Source organism: Sceloporus undulatus, chromosome 5 (assembly GCF_019175285.1).
Source record: "Sceloporus undulatus isolate JIND9_A2432 ecotype Alabama chromosome 5, SceUnd_v1.1, whole genome shotgun sequence".
Taxonomy (NCBI): domain Eukaryota; kingdom Metazoa; phylum Chordata; class Lepidosauria; order Squamata; family Phrynosomatidae; genus Sceloporus; species Sceloporus undulatus.
The window spans coordinates 11,618,747-11,637,585 of record NC_056526.1 but is presented as its reverse complement, the minus strand read 5'-3'; the positions used below and the strand labels follow the sequence as shown (position 1 = coordinate 11,637,585).

The 18,839-nt window shown below is 39.6% G+C and overlaps 1 protein-coding gene across 6 annotated transcripts in view; it reads left to right on the top strand.

Moving 5' to 3' along the window:
* Nucleotides 1–18,839, top strand: part of ABCC9 (ATP binding cassette subfamily C member 9) — a 136,017-nt gene that overhangs the window by 13,673 nt on the left and 103,505 nt on the right. The window contains exons 9-21 of one of the 6 annotated variants that reach the window (XM_042469862.1): nt 1,568–1,676; nt 4,681–4,791; nt 5,476–5,548; nt 5,768–5,873; nt 7,556–7,594; nt 9,684–9,722; nt 11,997–12,095; nt 12,674–12,758; nt 13,922–14,002; nt 14,706–14,843; nt 16,406–16,465; nt 16,675–16,800; nt 18,643–18,739. In XM_042469862.1, the coding sequence (XP_042325796.1) occupies nt 1,568–1,676; nt 4,681–4,791; nt 5,476–5,548; nt 5,768–5,873; nt 7,556–7,594; nt 9,684–9,722; nt 11,997–12,095; nt 12,674–12,758; nt 13,922–14,002; nt 14,706–14,843; nt 16,406–16,465; nt 16,675–16,800; nt 18,643–18,739 (1,163 nt within the window). The remainder of the gene's footprint in view (nt 1–1,567; nt 1,677–4,680; nt 4,792–5,475; nt 5,549–5,767; nt 5,874–7,555; nt 7,595–9,683; nt 9,723–11,996; nt 12,096–12,673; nt 12,759–13,921; nt 14,003–14,705; nt 14,844–16,405; nt 16,466–16,674; nt 16,801–18,642; nt 18,740–18,839) is intronic. The other 5 variants (XM_042469863.1, XM_042469864.1, XM_042469866.1 and 2 more) reach the window with 5 other exon arrangements.

Here is an 18,839-nt window from a genome sequence, read left to right as displayed (position 1 = left end):
AGTTGCAAAGAAACCATTATAGCCCCCAAAGTTGGCCATCCTGGAAATGAATATAAATGAGCATTGACTGGCCTTTCTCACCATTCCCAACAATCTTAAAATCTGCATTCGTGGATGCTTGATCAGCTCCGCTTGAACTTAGATGAGTATCTGGAACTTAGACAAAGAATGTTGTGTTTTTAATGTAGCACAACCAACAATAGGAATCAGTTTTGGAACTGTTATAACATGGCATGGTTATACCACATTGCACTGTGTTAGTCCCATATTTACTTGGTCCTTATTGTATGATGTTGTGGCTCTCCTAGTGATGTACAGTCGGCTCTTTGTATCTGCAGGGGTTCTGTTCCAGATAGAAAAATCTGCGGGACCTCAAGTCCTGTTATTTCCAATGGTAGTGTGATATATGTGTGAGTGCATAGGTGTGGCTGTGTTCATATACTGCCATTGGAGAAAATGGGACAGGGCCATCTGCGAATGGCAGGCCTACAGAAGAAGAGACCCTACTCTGCTGTGCTATACTGCTGGTGGGTCACTGAGAAATTTGTTTCTTTCCTACTGGAAATAATTGTTTAATGACCCCTATCCCTCTATGGTTTAGTAATCACTTTGGGTATGAATGTCTCATTCCACTTCCTTGTGATTTTGGAAATACAGTGGATGTGGTTTCATTGCTCCTTCTTTGGTGATGCCCTGGGGATCTCCAGCAGGGGAACCCCAGATTGCTTCCAGTGATTGTGGTCAGGAGGACCCCCAGGAATTCCCAAGATGATTCCTGTACTTCATTTTCCATCTTCTTAAGAATGTCATGCTGTGTGTCCATCTTCCTGATCTGGGTGAGGAATACTTCTTTCCCCAGAGAAGAATTTGTCTATCGTTTGTTTCAAGACTATACAAACTCAGACTGCAGGTGATGGAAAATTGCATCTGAATATTCTTTTCTATAAGGAAGATCTAGCCTATACTATGTCACAGTGAATTCAAGAAAGCTGGATTTGTTTGTTAGAGATCCAGCTCACATTTACTTTGTTAAGTCAAATTGCTTTAATTTCCCATATTAATTACAGATTGGAAGGGTGAGGTTGTCTGATCACAGGAGCAATTTATATAATTTTGGCCTTCGCTGGTTAATCACGAAGGAAAGAAAGCTTCTTTTCTTTCTTTCCCCTTGTTCTCAACATGCTTAGCACTCCAAAGCCATAAATCAGAAGCAGTCACTGAAATAACAACTGGACAGCTATGAGAAGCCATTAATCCTACAGAAAGAAAAGTAGAATGTTAGGAAGATGGGTAGGCTAGAACATTTCCTTTTGTAAATGATTGGATCTTCTTGGAAAGCATGTGATTTTACTTTTGCCACATTTAGTATGAGGTGGAACAGTCCAGGAGGACTTTGGCCATTTGATTAATTGTTTAACATGCTGGCATCCATTATTATACCATGAAACATGTATAGGACCAGGACAGTAGACTGGGGCGGCTGCCATTCAGGGTTTTAGTAGTTATTCAACAACTGTGCAATGAACTGTGATGAATAGTAACTACTTCCCCTTCTCTCTGTTTCTAGTGTACAAAAACTGAATGAATTTCTCATAAGTGATGAGATTGGAGATGATAGCTGGAGAAATGGAGATGCTGCCTTAACATATGAGACATGTGAGAAGCATCCAGGAATTGTAAGCACTTTATCTCTCTCTTTAGAACAGAATCCACATATAAAACTCTTCTCTAAGCATACTAATGATCAGTTGGCTACATCACTTTTTAAACTTGGCTATCAAAAGTGTACACTAATTGCAGTGGAATAGTACATGCACATTTAAATAAATGGGGCTCCTTATAGTGAAGATAGAAGTGCAATGGGGAAGGATGCTATATTATTGGAAATTGTTTCCACATCTATCCTGGAATCCTGGAAATAAATAAACAAACAAATAAAATCTATTCTGGAGAAATGTAACACTGATAGCAAGCTTGTTCCAGGTTTGGGCAAAGTGATTTCTGGTGCAGCCTGCCAGTGCTCCACCATGGGGTTATCAAGAGACAGTGACACTTCTCTAAGCAGCATGGGGCTGCTGGTACTACTACCCAGAGTGACATTGCTTTGGGGGCATTCTGGGAAATTAAAACATTTGCTAGACCTAGCTGCTTGCAACTGCTCAGAGTAGGGAGCAAGGGGGAAAAGTCAATGAAAAAGACAGTCCAGACTCTAGAGCTTTATTATACACCCTCCAACTACCTGATTTCTCCCTTCCTCCCATATTCACTCTTTGTCCACAGCTTAACCTAAATTGCTGCAAATTGAGTTAAAAGTGCAAAAGTGTTTTGCACTCAGTTAACTCAGCAGTGGGAAAAGTGAGAAGGGCAAAACATCGCCCTTCCCAGTAGAGTTAGTCAAACTCAAACTGCTGCAGCCTCTCCTGGCTTGTGTGTTCTTCCTCATTAATAACTTTTGCCATCTTGACCATGCTCTGATGTTCCTTGGCTACACATGTTCTAGTTTTCATCTGTGAGATATTGCAAGGTGTTTAGTGGTGGACCTGGCACATAGTAGAAAATAAAGTTGTTTGGATTACAACTCCCAGAATATTTTCCACAAGCTCTAGCTCTGCAGGCTCTAGGAGGTTGTATGGTAGTGATGCGGATGGGAGGGCTAAAAATGCAATGAAGCTATTTCACTGTCTTTTTGTACTGAGAGGCCAAATTCATTTCTTACTCCTAGAAGAAAGTTGTCCTTTCATGATAGTGCCCTTGAACAAGTAGGTTTCACCTGAAACACTTTGTTCCTATCTACAAAGCAAGGGACAGTCTAAACTGTTGGTTTTCTCTTACTGTGCCTATCCTTTGGTTGCTGGTTTTAGGGCTACCTTGTGATAAATGAAATCTCAGGCCTCATTCACACTGGCGGCATTGCTCTGGAACGAACTGGTCAAATTCAGGGGGGCCCCTCCCAAATATCTCTGGAAGCAAGTGCTGACTACCAGTCAGGGGCATTTTAACACAAATGCCCTCTTGGAGAATTCGGGTTTAAGGTGAAAGTGCCTGGTTGTCAATCAAAGTTAGTTCCGCGATGGTCATAGGTGACGTTTCCAGCACTGATTGGCGCATCAGAAGTGTGCTTTCCACCCCTCCTTTTTTTTTAAAGGACCAGGCACCACTTGTCAAATTTAAAAACCTCTGGTGTGTGTGTCTGTATGTGTGTTTTGTGGGCATTTGGGTCAGTGTTGTAGGTTATGATCTACCCTTGGCCCCATTTTCAACCCCAAAATGCAAGCTAGTGCCATCTCTGTAGCCTGTATCCCACTCCCTTGGCACCCCAGAATGCCTCATACACAGGTAACAACAACAACAACAACAACAACAACAACAACATTAATTCCTCACCTCGGAATGCCAGAAAAGGATGCATTTTTTTTCTTTCCCTAGGCTACTCCTGAATTCTTTAGAGACAGTAGGAAAAGCTGTATCAATTTGCCAATTTGCCTAATTGGAAAGAGAAGCATTACATTTGAATTGTAACATTCATTTGCATCGCAGCAGTCATCCAAAGGAAAAAAGAGGCTACCCCTGAATTCCTTAGAGATAGTAGCAAAAGCTGTATCAATTTGCCAAGTTGCAACATTACATTCGAATTGTAACATTCATTCGCATTGCAGCAGTCACTCCAAAGGAAAGAATATGCGCATAGACAGCCAAAAATAATTTAAAAAAAATAAAGTCCAAAGGAAAAAGGTCTCTGCCAGATAGCAGAGGCTTCCCTTGCTGTAGTGCCCTGCCCTGCCCTGAATTGACCCCGTCAGTCACCCCCTTTTTGCCTCCTGTCACCCTTTGCATCCAGATCCCCCTTTTTCCTTCGGCTCTTTCCTCCTCCCCCTCCCCTCAGAAGAGGGGAGGGAATGCCCTGACCTCTGCCCACCCTCTGACCTTAATCCCTCCCTGAATTTGCCCCGATCATGATCGAGGGCAAGTTTATATTTCGCGGAACCCAGGTCTTTTCAGAAAAGACGGATTTTAGCCCGATTCCTGATAACCCACAGTAAGGGGCATTTCCTTGTGCAAGCCTCGACATGGATTGTGACAGAATCGGGCCCAATATAAACTTCACATGGAAGAATCGATTTCAAAACCGGTTTAAAAGGTAGTGTGAATGGCCCCTCAGTTAATGGATCCCAAAGATCACTTCCTTCCATAGAAATCTGACCCTACTCTTTGTTCCACAACCAGTATCCTGGTTTTACACACACACCCTTCTTTTTAGATGGAAATAGACTAACATAACAATTTCTATTTCTCTCTCTCTCTCTCTCTCTCTCTCTCTCTCTTGTGTGTGTGTGTCTGTTTTGTGTGTGTGTGTGGGAGAGAGAGAGTGAAATATAGTTGTACCGTTTATTTAATGGAAAACTAATCAGAGGTAACTAGTTATTTGTAACAAATTGCTTCCAGGATCTAGGCTGTGCTGGGTTGTATTGAATTCAGGAAAGCTGCATTTATTTGTTGAGGATTCAGCTCACATTTATTTGTCAATTCAGATTGCTGTTATTTCCCAGATTAATTACAAACTGGAAGGATAAGGTTATCTGACTCTAGGAATAATGCATGTAATTTTGGGGTTTGCTGGTTAATCATTAAGGAAATAAAGTTATTTTTTTTCTCCTCCCCCTTTGCGGTCATCATGCTTAGCACCCCAAAGCCATAAATCGGAAGCAGCCATTGCGATACCAACTCGACAGCTATGAGCAGTCATTAAGGATACCATCCCGTCATGCTGACATTGATGACTGTGCTATCAAGGTGCCTTGTGTTGTTGGTTTTTTACTTCCATCTTTCTTTACCTCTGTGTGATCAGTTAATGCAGAGATGAGCAGCTGTGCCCCTCCAGATAGGTTTAAGCCTACAACTCCCAGAAGGCTAACCAGCATAGCCAATGGTAAAGGATTATGGGGATTTTATTCCTGAAACACCTGGAAGGCCACATGTGCCCATCCTTGAATCAGTGAATTGTTGGAAAACCTAATCTAGATAAGAGAGATGTACTGTTGTTGAATCATCCATGCATGCAGGCAAGTAGTGTTTGCCCAGTCCTGGGTGGGTGCCATTCCTTTGAAGGACAGTTTCTCAGCCTGGAGGTATTATTAGATTTTGCTTTATCCTTGGCTTCTTAAGTGGGGTCTGTAGTATACAATGTCTTTCATGATCCAAGGTTGGTATAATGCTCCACTCTTGTTTTGCATTCTGGGAAATGAGAGTTATTAAGTATTTTGTGATAGTGTTAAGGAGGTTAGAAAGCAATGTTTAATGTGAAATGCAATTTGTTCCTCCTTTGTATTCTAGCTCTCATGAAATTCCATGTTCCATTCCCACAAACTGAGTCTCAACATATTTTTAAAGAGGTTCATGTGTGTATCTGTATTAAATCCAGTGCAGAAGCTGTAATTATTTGTTCGCAATTCTAATGTATGGTATTCTACATTGCAGGTAACCAATGGGTACTTCTCATGGGGAAGTGGTTTAGCCACATTGTCCAATATTGATATCAGAATCCCAACAGGTAGGATCAATAGCCCTCCACATTCAACCATATTTCTTTCAGCATTATTTATCCTATAGTCTCTGGATGTTTTATGGCAGGATGGCCAGAGTGCAGGCCTCCAGATATTAGTGCAACATCCAACATACCTCAGTGCAATTACAGTAGTTGCGTATTCGTCCACTTTCTCTTTGGAATGCATCAATGGGTCATTTTTTTTCATTTGTTTTTCTGTTCTAGGCCAAATGACAATGATTGTGGGACAGGTTGGTTGTGGCAAATCTTCTCTCCTCCTTGCTATTCTTGGTGAGATGCAAGCATTGGAAGGCAAAGTTCATTGGAACCGGTACGTTTTCTAATATTTTGTTAGCTTTAATAAGGACTTTCAGTATGATAGGGTTTTTGTTCCATTAATTATTGGTCCAGTATGTTTTAGGTCCATTAATTATAGGAATGTGGCCTTACAGTTTGACAAATTAGGAGGAGTCTACCCAATAGAGCAAAGTGGTGTATGAAGTAAAGACTGGTCTTATGGTCACTTATAAACATAAACATCTAGTAACATCTTTTATTTTAATAATTGAATGCACAGGTGGAAAACAGGTTGTTCTATGCTATTATTATTCCATAAAATTTCATTTTTTCATAGTAGCTGATAAAGCAAAATAGTATATGTTACTTTCCCATTTTCCTCAAGCTTTTATCTTTCTTGTAAGTTGTTGCCCATCTGCTTTGCTGCTCTATTTGTTTTGACCCCCTCCCCATCTTTTCTTAAATACATATAAATTTGAAGACAGTCCCCAACAAAGTTTATGCATAATTCCTGGAAACTATGGGAAATCTGCAAAGTGGTTTGCACTCCTAACAAATGTAACTGTGCTGGAGAAGCTGCAGAAGCATGTTCTTTCTGCTGGGTTTGTTTTTAAGAGCAGTCTGGACAGGCTCCTTATTAAGAGGAGTATCTAAACACATCACAGTATAACTAGTAAGTGCATTGTGCACGTAGCTCAGGCCAGAATGGAGGAAAAGACTTGATAATGGCCACTTAGTATGACTTCCTACATACATAATCCCAAACTGCATTTGCAGGATTAATGGATTGTACCCAAAGTTGGAAAAGCTGCTTTTTGAACTACAGCTTCCAGAGACATCCAGTGGAAATACTGGATGGGTGAGTCCAGGATAAACAACCTCTCTGAATTTCCCCCCAAAGTTTTTAGTATTTAAGAACAAAGATCCCAAAATATGAGCAGCCCACAGCAATTATAAATAGATTGACTAATTGGCAGGCAGTTGGTGGTCTCCAGTTCTTCATATCTTTAGCAAACTTTTCACAATTGATTTCAGGAATGAAGAGACGGGGGAATTGAAAAATGTATCAGACATGTGCCATGATAGGGAAGGCCACAGCTAATCAGGATTATACTGCTCCATGCTGTTGGCTTTGTTTGCATATAATTTTCATTGCTGTGCTACCTATCTGGAGTTAATACACTTACACACAAATATGAAAAACCCTCCAGTGTATCCAGAGAACAGCACCACTGTATAGAAGAACAGATTGTGACAAGCAACGACCATTGAAATTCCTTCTTCTATACCAACTGTTAAAAGATTTAGAAGCCATGTGCTCTCTCACAGCTGGCTACTCAAGATCTGGAACTGTTATTTTGGACTACATCTCAAAGACTCCACTAGACATTATGGCCAGTAGGAACTGAGGGACATTTGGAATGGACATGCTGGCAGGAGGACTATTGGAGTTGTAGTCCAGAAAAAACATTTCCACCTGAGCTGGTCATTAACAAAAAATCTGATATGGATTTCAAGATCACATGAGCTGAAATAATAGTCAGTTTAGTGTTAATATATCTCTGTTTCCAATTATTTCATATTTTGTCACCTGTTGGAATTTATTTCTGTGATCATGAGGGGACCATACAGTGATATATCACAGGCTTGATGTTTTCCAACCCTGTGTTATAACTGGCACAAGACAATGTGGTTGTGTTTTGCTGATAATTTCAGACTGCCTGACAGAGAGGCGTTTTCAGGAGGATCCTACAGGTATTACTAAATCCAACCCTGTTGGTTTTCATTCCCTGAAATAATAATCAAGGTTTTAATCCTTTTCATTGTTCCTTTACTACATAATTCTCTTCCTTTACTACATAATTCTGCATGCTTGAGTTTGCCATCTGATCTTATGGAGGTAAGCAAAGGGAGAGATATAGGGCAACTGCATTAATACAGATTTTATCATACTCTGGAGCCTTGTTTTAAGCCTTGTGCTTTTTAGACATGAGTTTATAGTTGTGTAACATGCCACCCTATGCTCAAACAGAGAAGTGAGTTTCCTTGAGCATGAAATGTCACGTTACACAGCTAGCAGATACTAAAAAACAAAACCCTGACCCGAAGATTAATTGCACTCTATTAATACTGAATATAAATAGACTTTACAACTTGGATCTTTTGCTTAGGCTGATATTTCCTTCATTCAAACGTTTTTCTCATGTTCCCGGGCTTTATGAAAACTCTCTATATCCATGCAATAGTGAATTAATTAACAGTGATATGTTTTCCTTCATATGTGTGTTTCCCATCAACTACTGTAGGTTGCTTGTTTTAATAAAACATTGCCTGCTGTAGTGAAGCATTCACCCATATTAATAATAAAGCCATCAAGCCATATATAGTATTATTGTGATTTGCATGCATATGCTGTTTACACGTTCTTCAAGGAACTCAGATACTTGTGAGAAATGGCACAGATAAAATGTGTGATAGGAGGAGCTTGAAGTTACAGTATTGGGTTCCATATTGAGAGAAAGGCAGGATATAAAGAAAACAGAAGAAAATGAATACATCTGTTCACTGTCCCTGAAATGGGTGGAATCCTGACATAAGATCAAGCAATGAAACTGAATTGACAGCTGGAAACACTGATACCAGTTATGTCCAAAAAAGAATGGAAGGAGGGTTAGAATTGTATGATCAGTGTTATGGTATCACAGAACTATTGAGTTGAGTTGCTCAGTAGATGTTACAGTTAGGGTTGCCAGATCTCAGAGTCTGGCCCTGAGTTTTCAGTTTTTATAGGATGAGCTGCATGCAGGAGACAAAGATGCTAAATTACTAGTTTTGGTGGGTCAGTTTCAGGCAAGAGGAAAGGGCTGGGATCAGATCTGCTAGTAGAGCAACAGCTTTGTACTATAGGTTGAATATCCCTTATCCAGAATTTTGACATCCAAAGTCCTTCAAATACCAAAATCATCCACATGGGTGGCTGAGGTAGTGACACCTTTGCTTTCTGATGGTCCACTGTACACAAACTTTGTCTCATGCACAAAAATATTTAAAAACAGTTTATCAAATTACCTTCAGGTCACGTGTATAAGATGTATACAAAACATAAATGAATTCCATGTTTAGACTTGAGTCCCATACCCAAGATAGCTCATTATGTATATACAAAGATTCCAAAATCTGAAAAAATCCAAAATTCAAAGCACCCCTGGTCCCAAGCATATTGGGTAAGGGAGACTCAACATGTATTTGCAAAGTCTAATTAATTTCTTGCTCCAACGTACAAAACTCTAGGTATATTTACTTTGTTAGCTTCTTCTTTCCCTCCCACCCTCTGTTCTGCTCTGCATCCATTCTTTGCCTAGATTAAATGTTCTTTATCCCATCGCCACACAAGCAGTGAGCAAGTGTGGTTGGTACTTAATGCATAATGCTTAATAACATGACCAGGAGCCATCTCTAGATCTTAGGTTTTGACAGTGAAAACTCAGGGCCTGGGACAATCCAGAACTGGCAACCCTAGTTACAATATAACACATTACAGGAAGAAGGGGGGGGATAAAGAGCCATATATGCTTACCATTTTTTATTGTACTGTACTAGGAGATGGTGATGGCTGCAAAGTAGGGACTTCACAAAAGTAACTGGAAGTTCCATCAGTACTCTGTGCAGTTGCAATGTAATCATGCTCAATTATCTGAGAGAATGCAGAATTCCTCTTCTTTCCATCACGATTTTGTGGGAGGAGGGCTTCAATATTTTCCCTAAATGTGTGAAATTTGTTCTCCTAGCTGCTGATAAACTTTTCCCTGACTACTACTAAAATATTGTTTGCCATAACTTGCAGTGTAAATGAAACTGAGTCTTCTTTTGAAGCAAATCGGAGGTATTATTCTTGAATATTTTTTTCTTGAGTCCTTACCTTTCTTATCCCCAAATAGCACCTTGTTTTCTCATCCCTTTTACAATAACTTGCTAGATATTATTAATGAGTAGAGTTCTTCAACACAGTGGTTCCCAATCTTGGGGGTGGGGATGATGACACAAATGTGTTTAATTGGTCTGAAATCCTGATAAAAGCCAGTAGATACATGCCTCAAGATTTAAAAAACCCAGTGTAGGTACCATCAGCAACCAATGACTTCATATGATAGAATACCAAACCTAGCCTTTCCCTCCATTTTAATTCCTCACTCCAGGATCTGAGGGGTGTTGGAAGGCTGTAGGATGCAAAAAAAGAGGCGGGTCACATGTGTTTGCAGGTTGTACATTCCCAAGTCTTACAGTAGATTGTGAGAATTAAGGAGCTGATTTTATCACCTATTCAAATTTCACTATTTGAATTGGTCTGTAAATTTTGGTCCTCCATTACTTTATGTATCATGACATTCAGCTGCATCATGGCGTAGTATAAATTTGAGCAGTGCTCCTCAAAGAGGCAGCCCATGGATTGATGTTTGCCAGTTTATGGAAAGTTTCCAGAAAGAAAGAAAGAAAGAAAGAAAGAAAGTTGTGCTCAATGGGCACAAATATGATAGCAGGATAGTATAGTGGTTTGAGTTTTGCACTAGAACTGCTCAGCCATAGAAACCCGCTGGGTGATCCTGGGCAAGTCATATTCTCTCAGACATAGAGGAAGGCAATGGCAATAACTAGCAGGAGAGCTGAAATGAATTTGGAGTCTGAACTGTAGATTTTAACCAACAAAATCCTAACTTTGGATTATTTTGATAAATTGTACCATCTAGAATTTGAGTTTAAACCTTCACATTTAGCTGTACTGGGAAGGACAAGAATTTGATGGCCAAGCAAATGTGAATGGTGAATGTGAAAAACTTGATGGTCAAATAATCTTCAGTGGCAAAACTTAAGCTTCCAATGCTACTATTTAACTCAGCCAAAGTTCACAATTCTGCAAATTTCTATTCAAATTTGGGGTGATCTAAATACACAGACAATTTTTGAACTAAGACAACATTTCAGCTTTAACTTTTAGAAGATGTAGCAGTGACTGGGAACCACTCTGTTATCAGATACCTGACAACTTAAAGGAAATTAACCCTGTACTACATATTTTGTTCCCTGTAAGCTCCTTAAATATGGAAACTTGTAGAAAATGCTTCTAACCAACATTCAGTATGCAGCACCCATGTCTCTTTTTATGAAAATGCAGGTGACTACCAGTAACACTTGGGCAGTGCCTATTTAATGAAACAAGTAAAATGAATGTGAATGGCAGTTAGAACTGAACTGAGTAGGTGCAAATATTAAATATACTATGTCCACATTTGTCTTGTAATGTTTGGATATTTTTCAATATTTGAATTTGCATTTGGAACATGACGTTTTAACCTTGACACTGGTTAAATGCCTTAGATTTGTTGAAAACTTTGGGTTGCAATACATTGGGCTCGGACACACATTCAATGTCTTACCAAACTCCTCTGGGGCATCCCATAGACAGAACAGGCATGCCCTATGTCAAAGTGAGGGATCTTGCTCCCTTACGGCACATTACGACTACCAATTTTGAGATAAGTATCAGTAGGTCACATGTCAAAATACAGTGGTCCCTCCACATTTTCTGGGGTTAGGGGTGAAGGGCCCCCATGAATGTGGAAAAACCCCAAATTAAAAAAAAAACACTATTCTTTTTACCTAGGAAGACACCTCTTTGGGAATCTCCAGGTCCTCCAGTGCAACTCCGTGGTCATCATATGCCAGAAGTTGGAGGACCTACAAATGTCTTGAGAAGTGTTTTCTCTAGGAACTTCTAGCTTCTTCAGCACAACTCTATGGTCAACCTCTGGCAGAGTTGCACTGGAGGACTTAAGAGATTCCTAGGGAAAATATATTAATCAAAACAGCAAATAATCAAATCTGTAAAAGTCAAAGCTGCACATGAGGAAGGCCAACTGTACCTTTTCAGCCTTTAGTTTTAGTACAGAAAGAAAGCCATGGCAGAGAGTGGGTGCTCCACTAACATAATGTTTTCCTTTTAAATTCCCCACTCCTTGACCCTTTTCTCTGGTTATAACAGCTGCTTTTCCTTTGCCTGCTTCTTTGTCTCTTACCAGTTCCAATTTATAGTTGGCTAAACCCCATGCCAGATCTGCCTGCCTTCAACCTCTAATGATTTTACATCAATTTCTTCCATCAGGAATCGATATTCGGTTGCTTATGCAGCCCAGAAGCCATGGCTCTTGAATGCAACAGTGGAAGAAAACATTACCTTTGGGAGCCCATTTAATAAACAGAGGTAACGATTTTTATGCTTCTAACAGCCAAATTTCTGAGTTTCACGCGATCCTCTTAGGAAGGCTAGAAGACATGGTGTGGGGGAAGGGTGTAAAATTTCACAAGACAGTTATAGAATTGGGACAGGGACTCATTCAAGAAAACTGCTCTTGCCAGTACTGCTGTGCCAGTACTACTGAAATGACTGCTATAGGTGCAAACAATTATAGTAATAAGTGTGTAACCCCACTTACATTCCACAATTCTAGCTTAGTAACAATCACCTGCAATTTTTCTTGCTTCCTTGCCCAAAAATGCCATGACTTGTACATCTACAGAAACTGCCTTCCACTTCCAATAGAATTTTCACTTCCAACACTCCCATCACTCGCAATGCTACAAACAGCACTGAGAGTCTGGCATTCACATAACAACATTCTTTCCCCCTGTCCCTTTATCTCCTGACATTTTAGTGATACTGTCAGCCCTCCATTCCACGGATTCCTTATCCATTGATTTAACCACCCATAGTTTGGAAACAAAATGCAGGGTTAACTAAGACTTTGGACTGATCTTTATGCTATGTTTTTATATTACTAGGTACAAAGCTGTCACAGATGCATGTTCTCTTCAGCCTGATATTGATCTGTTGCCATTTGGGGATCAGACAGAAATTGGAGAAAGGGTAAATTAAGATTTTTATTTTCGATTGTGGTTTGGTCTTGTTGAACCCATTCTTACATCTGTTTTCAAAAGTGATGGTTACTCAAGTTAGCTCTTCTGTAGAAAGTTTCTGCATGCATACAAATATGTTGTCATCCAGCTGGGAGCCTTCCCCTTCCAGTTGACTAAGTGGCAGTTCTTGCCCTCATTTCTAACCTGTGCCAGGCATCGTGAGTGTGTGCCTTTTGGCTGCCATGGCAATGGGACCTACTGGACTGGGGCCCTGTTTGTATGGGCCAAATAAAGCATCCTCCCCCAGTCCTAAGGCAATCAGTCCAGTTAATCAGGGCTTAATCCCCAGTTCTGATATGAACTATCTGGATGGTGTCCAGCCAATTCAGCTGTATACCAAAGTATACTCTCCTATAAAATGGCTTTTTAAAAAAAATCACTTTTTGCTCTGGATCTTTCTGGAAGATCCAGAGCCTTCCATTATGATGCTGGGTGACTGTTTACAATGCATCCTTCTGTGTCACCCTCTGTTGTGTGTGAAAGCTATCTGACATCACAACAGAGTGCCCAAGCTAATGCGGGGACATCAGGGTAACTTCAGGCTCAGAATACTCTGGTTGTTCCTGAAGTATTTTGGCCTGTGTGGACCCAGCTTCAGACATTCAGAAGCTTCCTCCTGCTATTACAGAACATGCTTCCTGTCTTCCAAGAACCGAGGCAGGATTTGGAAATGTTACTGTTCTAGAGTAAAACTGCTAGAAGCCTCCAACCAGCATGACCACTGGTCATACTGGCTGAGGGATGATGAAAGTTGGAAAAAGTAATTTTTCAAGATCTGGGGTGGTGGTTGTTGCTAAGTAAACATAGTGCAACAGTGCAGTATGTTCACTAGCTGGTCCACTTTTGCTTTCTCAAAATATAGTATTTATAACTTGCACGTTATTTGGGATATTTTATTTCCTACTGAATGCTGAGATACACTTGCTATTTTAGACAGTTCAGGCCCTCCTTAAGTACAGTGACCAAGATCTATTGCATCACATTATCTAAATTTAGTGAATTTTTGCTTTTAGTGTGGTTACTAAAAAGCCCACATTTTTCAGTGTCTTGTCAATACAGATGTCATAGTGTTTATTCAGTAGACTGATACTCATGGTCTGTTGTGCCCATTAGGGAATTAACTTAAGCGGAGGCCAACGGCAACGCATCTGTGTCGCTCGAGCACTCTACCAAAATACCAACATTGTCTTTTTGGTAAGACTTTTATCTTAAACAAATTGTGCATACTTTCCTCACCTCGTTTCTACTTTATTTTCTGAAATTAATGTTTTATTTTAAAAAATTAAAACAGCAGCTTGAAATGTCCTGAAAGAGATGATATATGTAGACATCAGCATTGAAATACTTGGGACTGGACATCTGTGATGTAGATCAAATATGTTGGTATCAGAACAGTTGGGATTAGACTCTATTTATAGGAAGTGGTTAGAGACCACTGTGGAGCAGGAGCATGCATGTGGTGAAATTTGAGGCAAATTTACTTGGAAGAGTAATGGGTCTTCTCAGTTGCTCATAGCTCATAACAACAATGCATTATTGCTGAGAAATCCACTTGCATGCACGCAGAAGTGCACACACAAATTACAGTGGGGATTTCAGTTTAGAGGGAGGTCAGAACTGGATGTGGCAAATTACATAATCAGAAAATCCTAACATTGTGTCCTAGCAATCTTGGGCTCCACTATATAGCAATCTTGGGCTCCACTATACCACTGAAGACCATGAATGGAGTTGCTGTTTTAGGGTCTCCAGTTCACTCCTCTTTTTTATGCTTCTGAAAAGTGACAAAGCTCGATCTCATAAGCCTGAAGATTTGAAGTATCTGTTCTTCTACAAGGTACTATTTGTCCAAAATGTAAGACCTTGCCCTTACTGCTCCATTTATAAATATTTCCAGGATGACCCATTTTCTGCCTTGGACATTCATCTGAGTGACCACCTGATGCAAGAAGGTATCCTGAAGTTCCTTAAGGATGACAAAAGGACACTTGTATTAGTGACTCATAAACTGCAGTACCTCCCACATGCTGACTGGGTAAGAGTTGCATACATGTATTTTTTAACATGCCTTACCAAATCCAGCCAAATAAGATATGTCTAAAGGTTCTAGTGCTGACATGAACAGGACATGATAGGAATAGTTAATTCCTGTTTTGGTTTAGATTCAGGGTTTTTTCCCCAGTATTTAATAATTGGAAGAACCTTCATGTTGATAATCAGAACATTTTTGCCTCTCATACTTATTAGGCTTGTCCCGTCTGAACATAGTGTCCTCTCTTTGACAGACATCTAAGATAATGGCTACCATTTTATCCTGTGGCAGTGTATTTTGTTAAATAGTTGTGTACTGCATGATCAATTATCTTGTTTTGTCCTCAGCCTATTACTAGTCAATTTCACTGAATACCTTCTAGCATTTTCGAAATGACAAAATAATTTATCTCCGCTGATACACTGCTACCAAAGTTTTAATTTTCCTCTATCAGTACTGTTTGTGCTCTTTCTTTTCTGTGTTATAGAATTGCACATAATTTAAACCTGCAGCCACTCAGATGAATGCAGTGCTCATGTGATATTGGATTATGGTCATTCTGGAAGGTCATGCAATCACATGCCCCTGGAAAAAGAATTCTGAATAGACATCTTTTGAAAATTAAAAGTGGATTGCTTTGATTATATGTGCCTTATCATACAAGAAAACAAAAATGAAACAGAGCTGGAGAGTAGCACCTTTCTCTGTACCCTTCTGCATGACATTGTGGTGCTTCAGTTCTGTTCCTGTGGGAGATGGTCATCAAAGTAAGCCTTTTTTTCCCACCAGAAAAATCTGTTCAACAAAAGAGTCACTTTGAAAACCATCTCTCATGAGAAGAGAACTGAAGTACTAGATATCATGCGGTAAGGCACAGAGAAAACCACTACTCTCCATCTCTGTTTCAGCTTTATTTTCTAGTGGGATAAGACTCTATGAATACTGACAAAAGTGGTCATAGTCCACAAACAAATCCTCATAGATCTGGTTCCTGCAGTTAGATGTTACCACACAGTTGTGCAGAAACCAGGACTATAAGGATTTGTTTGTATCCAACAGTTTGTTCCAATCTATTTTCTACAATTGACTTCCAATCGATGAAACATGGAGCCAATTCATTACTTATGTATCTGTCCTAACTTGTGTAATTACCACTCACATAGATGGGTCTACCAGACACAGTATTCCTAGTAGGCTGTTCAGTTATTGCTATAAGGAGGAAGAGTTTCAAATGTAGAATGAGGAATAGCTGATTATCCCCATTTCACTTCAAATATCAATCAGGTGCTTTACAAGCATTCTGTTTAAGTATTCGAGAACGATGCAAACTGAAATCACTAGTTTTGCCATCCTGCCTGCACACATCTCACAATGCAAGCCAGCAGAGAAATATAATGACCTGCAAGAGCCACAGAATAATTAAATGCATGTATGATGCTCTGAACTCATCCTCCAGTCAAAGGCTCCCAGATCAGAAAGAACAAAAATGACCTTGGTTTTAGGACATGTCACACTAAGGTTATTTAAAGGTTCTAGAGTGCTGATTTACCATATTCTTCCCCTAGCATATAACCCATCCACCAACCATGCTAATCTCTGGAAATCTGGAGTCAGAGACCAGTAAGGTCAGTACTGATAGCACAATCCAGATGGGGGAAAGAGTACACATTGACTATATTGAATACCCCACCCCCACAAATCCTAATTCCTGCATTTGTAACACTAAGACTTTCAGTGTGGTTAATGGCAAACTCATTGATGTTGCCCATTTGTCAAAGAAGCAAGTAACTTTGTGTGATTATGGAACAGCTTCTTTAGTTGTCTTCCTTCTTAGATCATTGCCATGAAGGATGGTACTGTGCTCAGAGAAGGGACACTGAAGGACATCCAGACAAAAGATGTAGAGTTGTACGAACATTGGAAAACTCTAATGAATCGCCAAGACCAGGAATTAGAAAAGGTAACTGCAAACAAGATTGGGTGAAAGGCTACCTAGTAAGCCATGATTTCTGCATTATATTAAATTACGAGTGTCTGTTTTCAAAGAAATCTGAGTTACATTCTGTTTGCGTTTAACAGCATAAGGTTCATACTTGCTTCACTTATGACATGTTGTGTCTTTTCAATAAATGATCCATCTTTCAACTGAAATTCATTGGAAATTTCTAACTAAAGTAGATACATTGACTCAATGGAATGTGCACAACTGCTGGCTGACCATGTTTTTATTTATTTAATGAGTCTAATGTAGTTGGGACTAACAACTGGATGCAGGTTTTGGTCACCTAATACAAATAAGATTGTAAGCTATGCATTCAATCAAAATGAATTATTACTACAGTTGCAAACAGACCAGCAGAATCCTCAGCTTGTTATTTGCATGTGTATTTTTATTCCCCTTACTGGAGCTCCACTATCCTCAACAGTCCTCCTTCTGTTCTGGCTTTCTTTCAATACTCCCCCCCCCTTTTTTTTTAAAGGGCCTATGATAGCCAGCATGGTGTTGTGGTTTTACCATTGGATTATTACTCTGGAGGCTAGGGTTCAAATCCCTGCTTGGCCATAGAAATCCACTGGGTAACCTACGGCAAGTCACACTCTCTGAACTTCAGAGGATGGCAGTGGCAAACTCCCTCTGAAGAAACTTGCCAACAAAAACCTATGATAGGCTCACCTTAGGGCCACCAAGTAAAAAATGACTTGGAGGCACACAACAACAACAGTAGTTACAAATCCAAGTACCCAAGCGTCAGGACCCAGTCACCTTAGTCTGTATGGCAACTTGCCAAATGAAGATGTTATTTTTGTCATCTTTAATCTGTTTTAGCCCAAAACAGGTGCAAATGGCCAAATGTTATTATAGTTGTGGCCACTCTGCAGGACAAATGCGTAGAGAGGACAGTAGGGTTATGTGTAGTCATGTGAAACTAACTGACATAGGTTAATCTGAGCAATGTGTTATTCAAGCATAGTTTCAACTACCTTCCTTGTTCCCAGATTGACTGCCAGTTTATCTCTAGCTTGATATTTTCATTAGCTCTGTTTCTTCTTCCCTCCTCATGAAAATGTTTACAATTTCCATCCCCTTTTCCATATCTTGACAGCCACTGCTATCCTTTCTCTACACACTTCCATTTTGATAGGAATGGTCTTATTTGGCTTAATCTCTTGCACTCCTACTAAGCTATATCTTCAGGTTAGTGAGCAAATAAGCTAAGAAGCCATAGTTAACCATAGCTTCCTATTACATACCTTATCAGATCAGAGTGGATATGTAAGTGGGTGTGTTGTTTTAATACATTTAGTACATTGTGTATTTTAAGCTTTTTAATTGTTTTAAATTTTAATGTTTTAAAAATAATGGTTTAATTGAATGTCGTATTTATTTCTTTTTAAACTTTTGAACTTCATCCTTCATTTAATTTATGATATCAACTGCTTTGAATCCCGTTTGGGCAAAAAATGAGATAATAAACAAACAAATAAATAAAGTGTAATGACATCTGAACAAGCCAAGATTTGAAAGCCAGCTTGTATCATGAGTTCATATCCTGGCTTGTTTGGAAGCAAGTAACCATAGTTCACTTGTCCTGCAATAATAGGAATTTATGATAAATTGAGGTTTCCTGGCTTGCTTTCCTACTTGAACAAATGGAGAAGCAAAGGTTTTACATTGTCCAAACTGGGGCACTGTGTTCCAAGCAGAAAACGGAGTGTGTGAGATCTGGTTTGATCACATGGGTTCTGTTTTGTGCTAAGTATCTTTGCACGAAATATTTCAGTCTTAAAATCTTGTTGGCAGGATATGGAATCTGACCAAACCACTCTAGAAAGGAAGACTCTCAGGAGAGCTATGTATCCAAGAGAATCTAAAGCACAGCTGGAGGATGAGGACGAAGGTAATCATATATATTGCCTGTAAAAAAATTCTTTTGCTTTAAAAATTATTATTACAGATACATGCACGCATGAGAATGCATGATAAAATATAAATACATG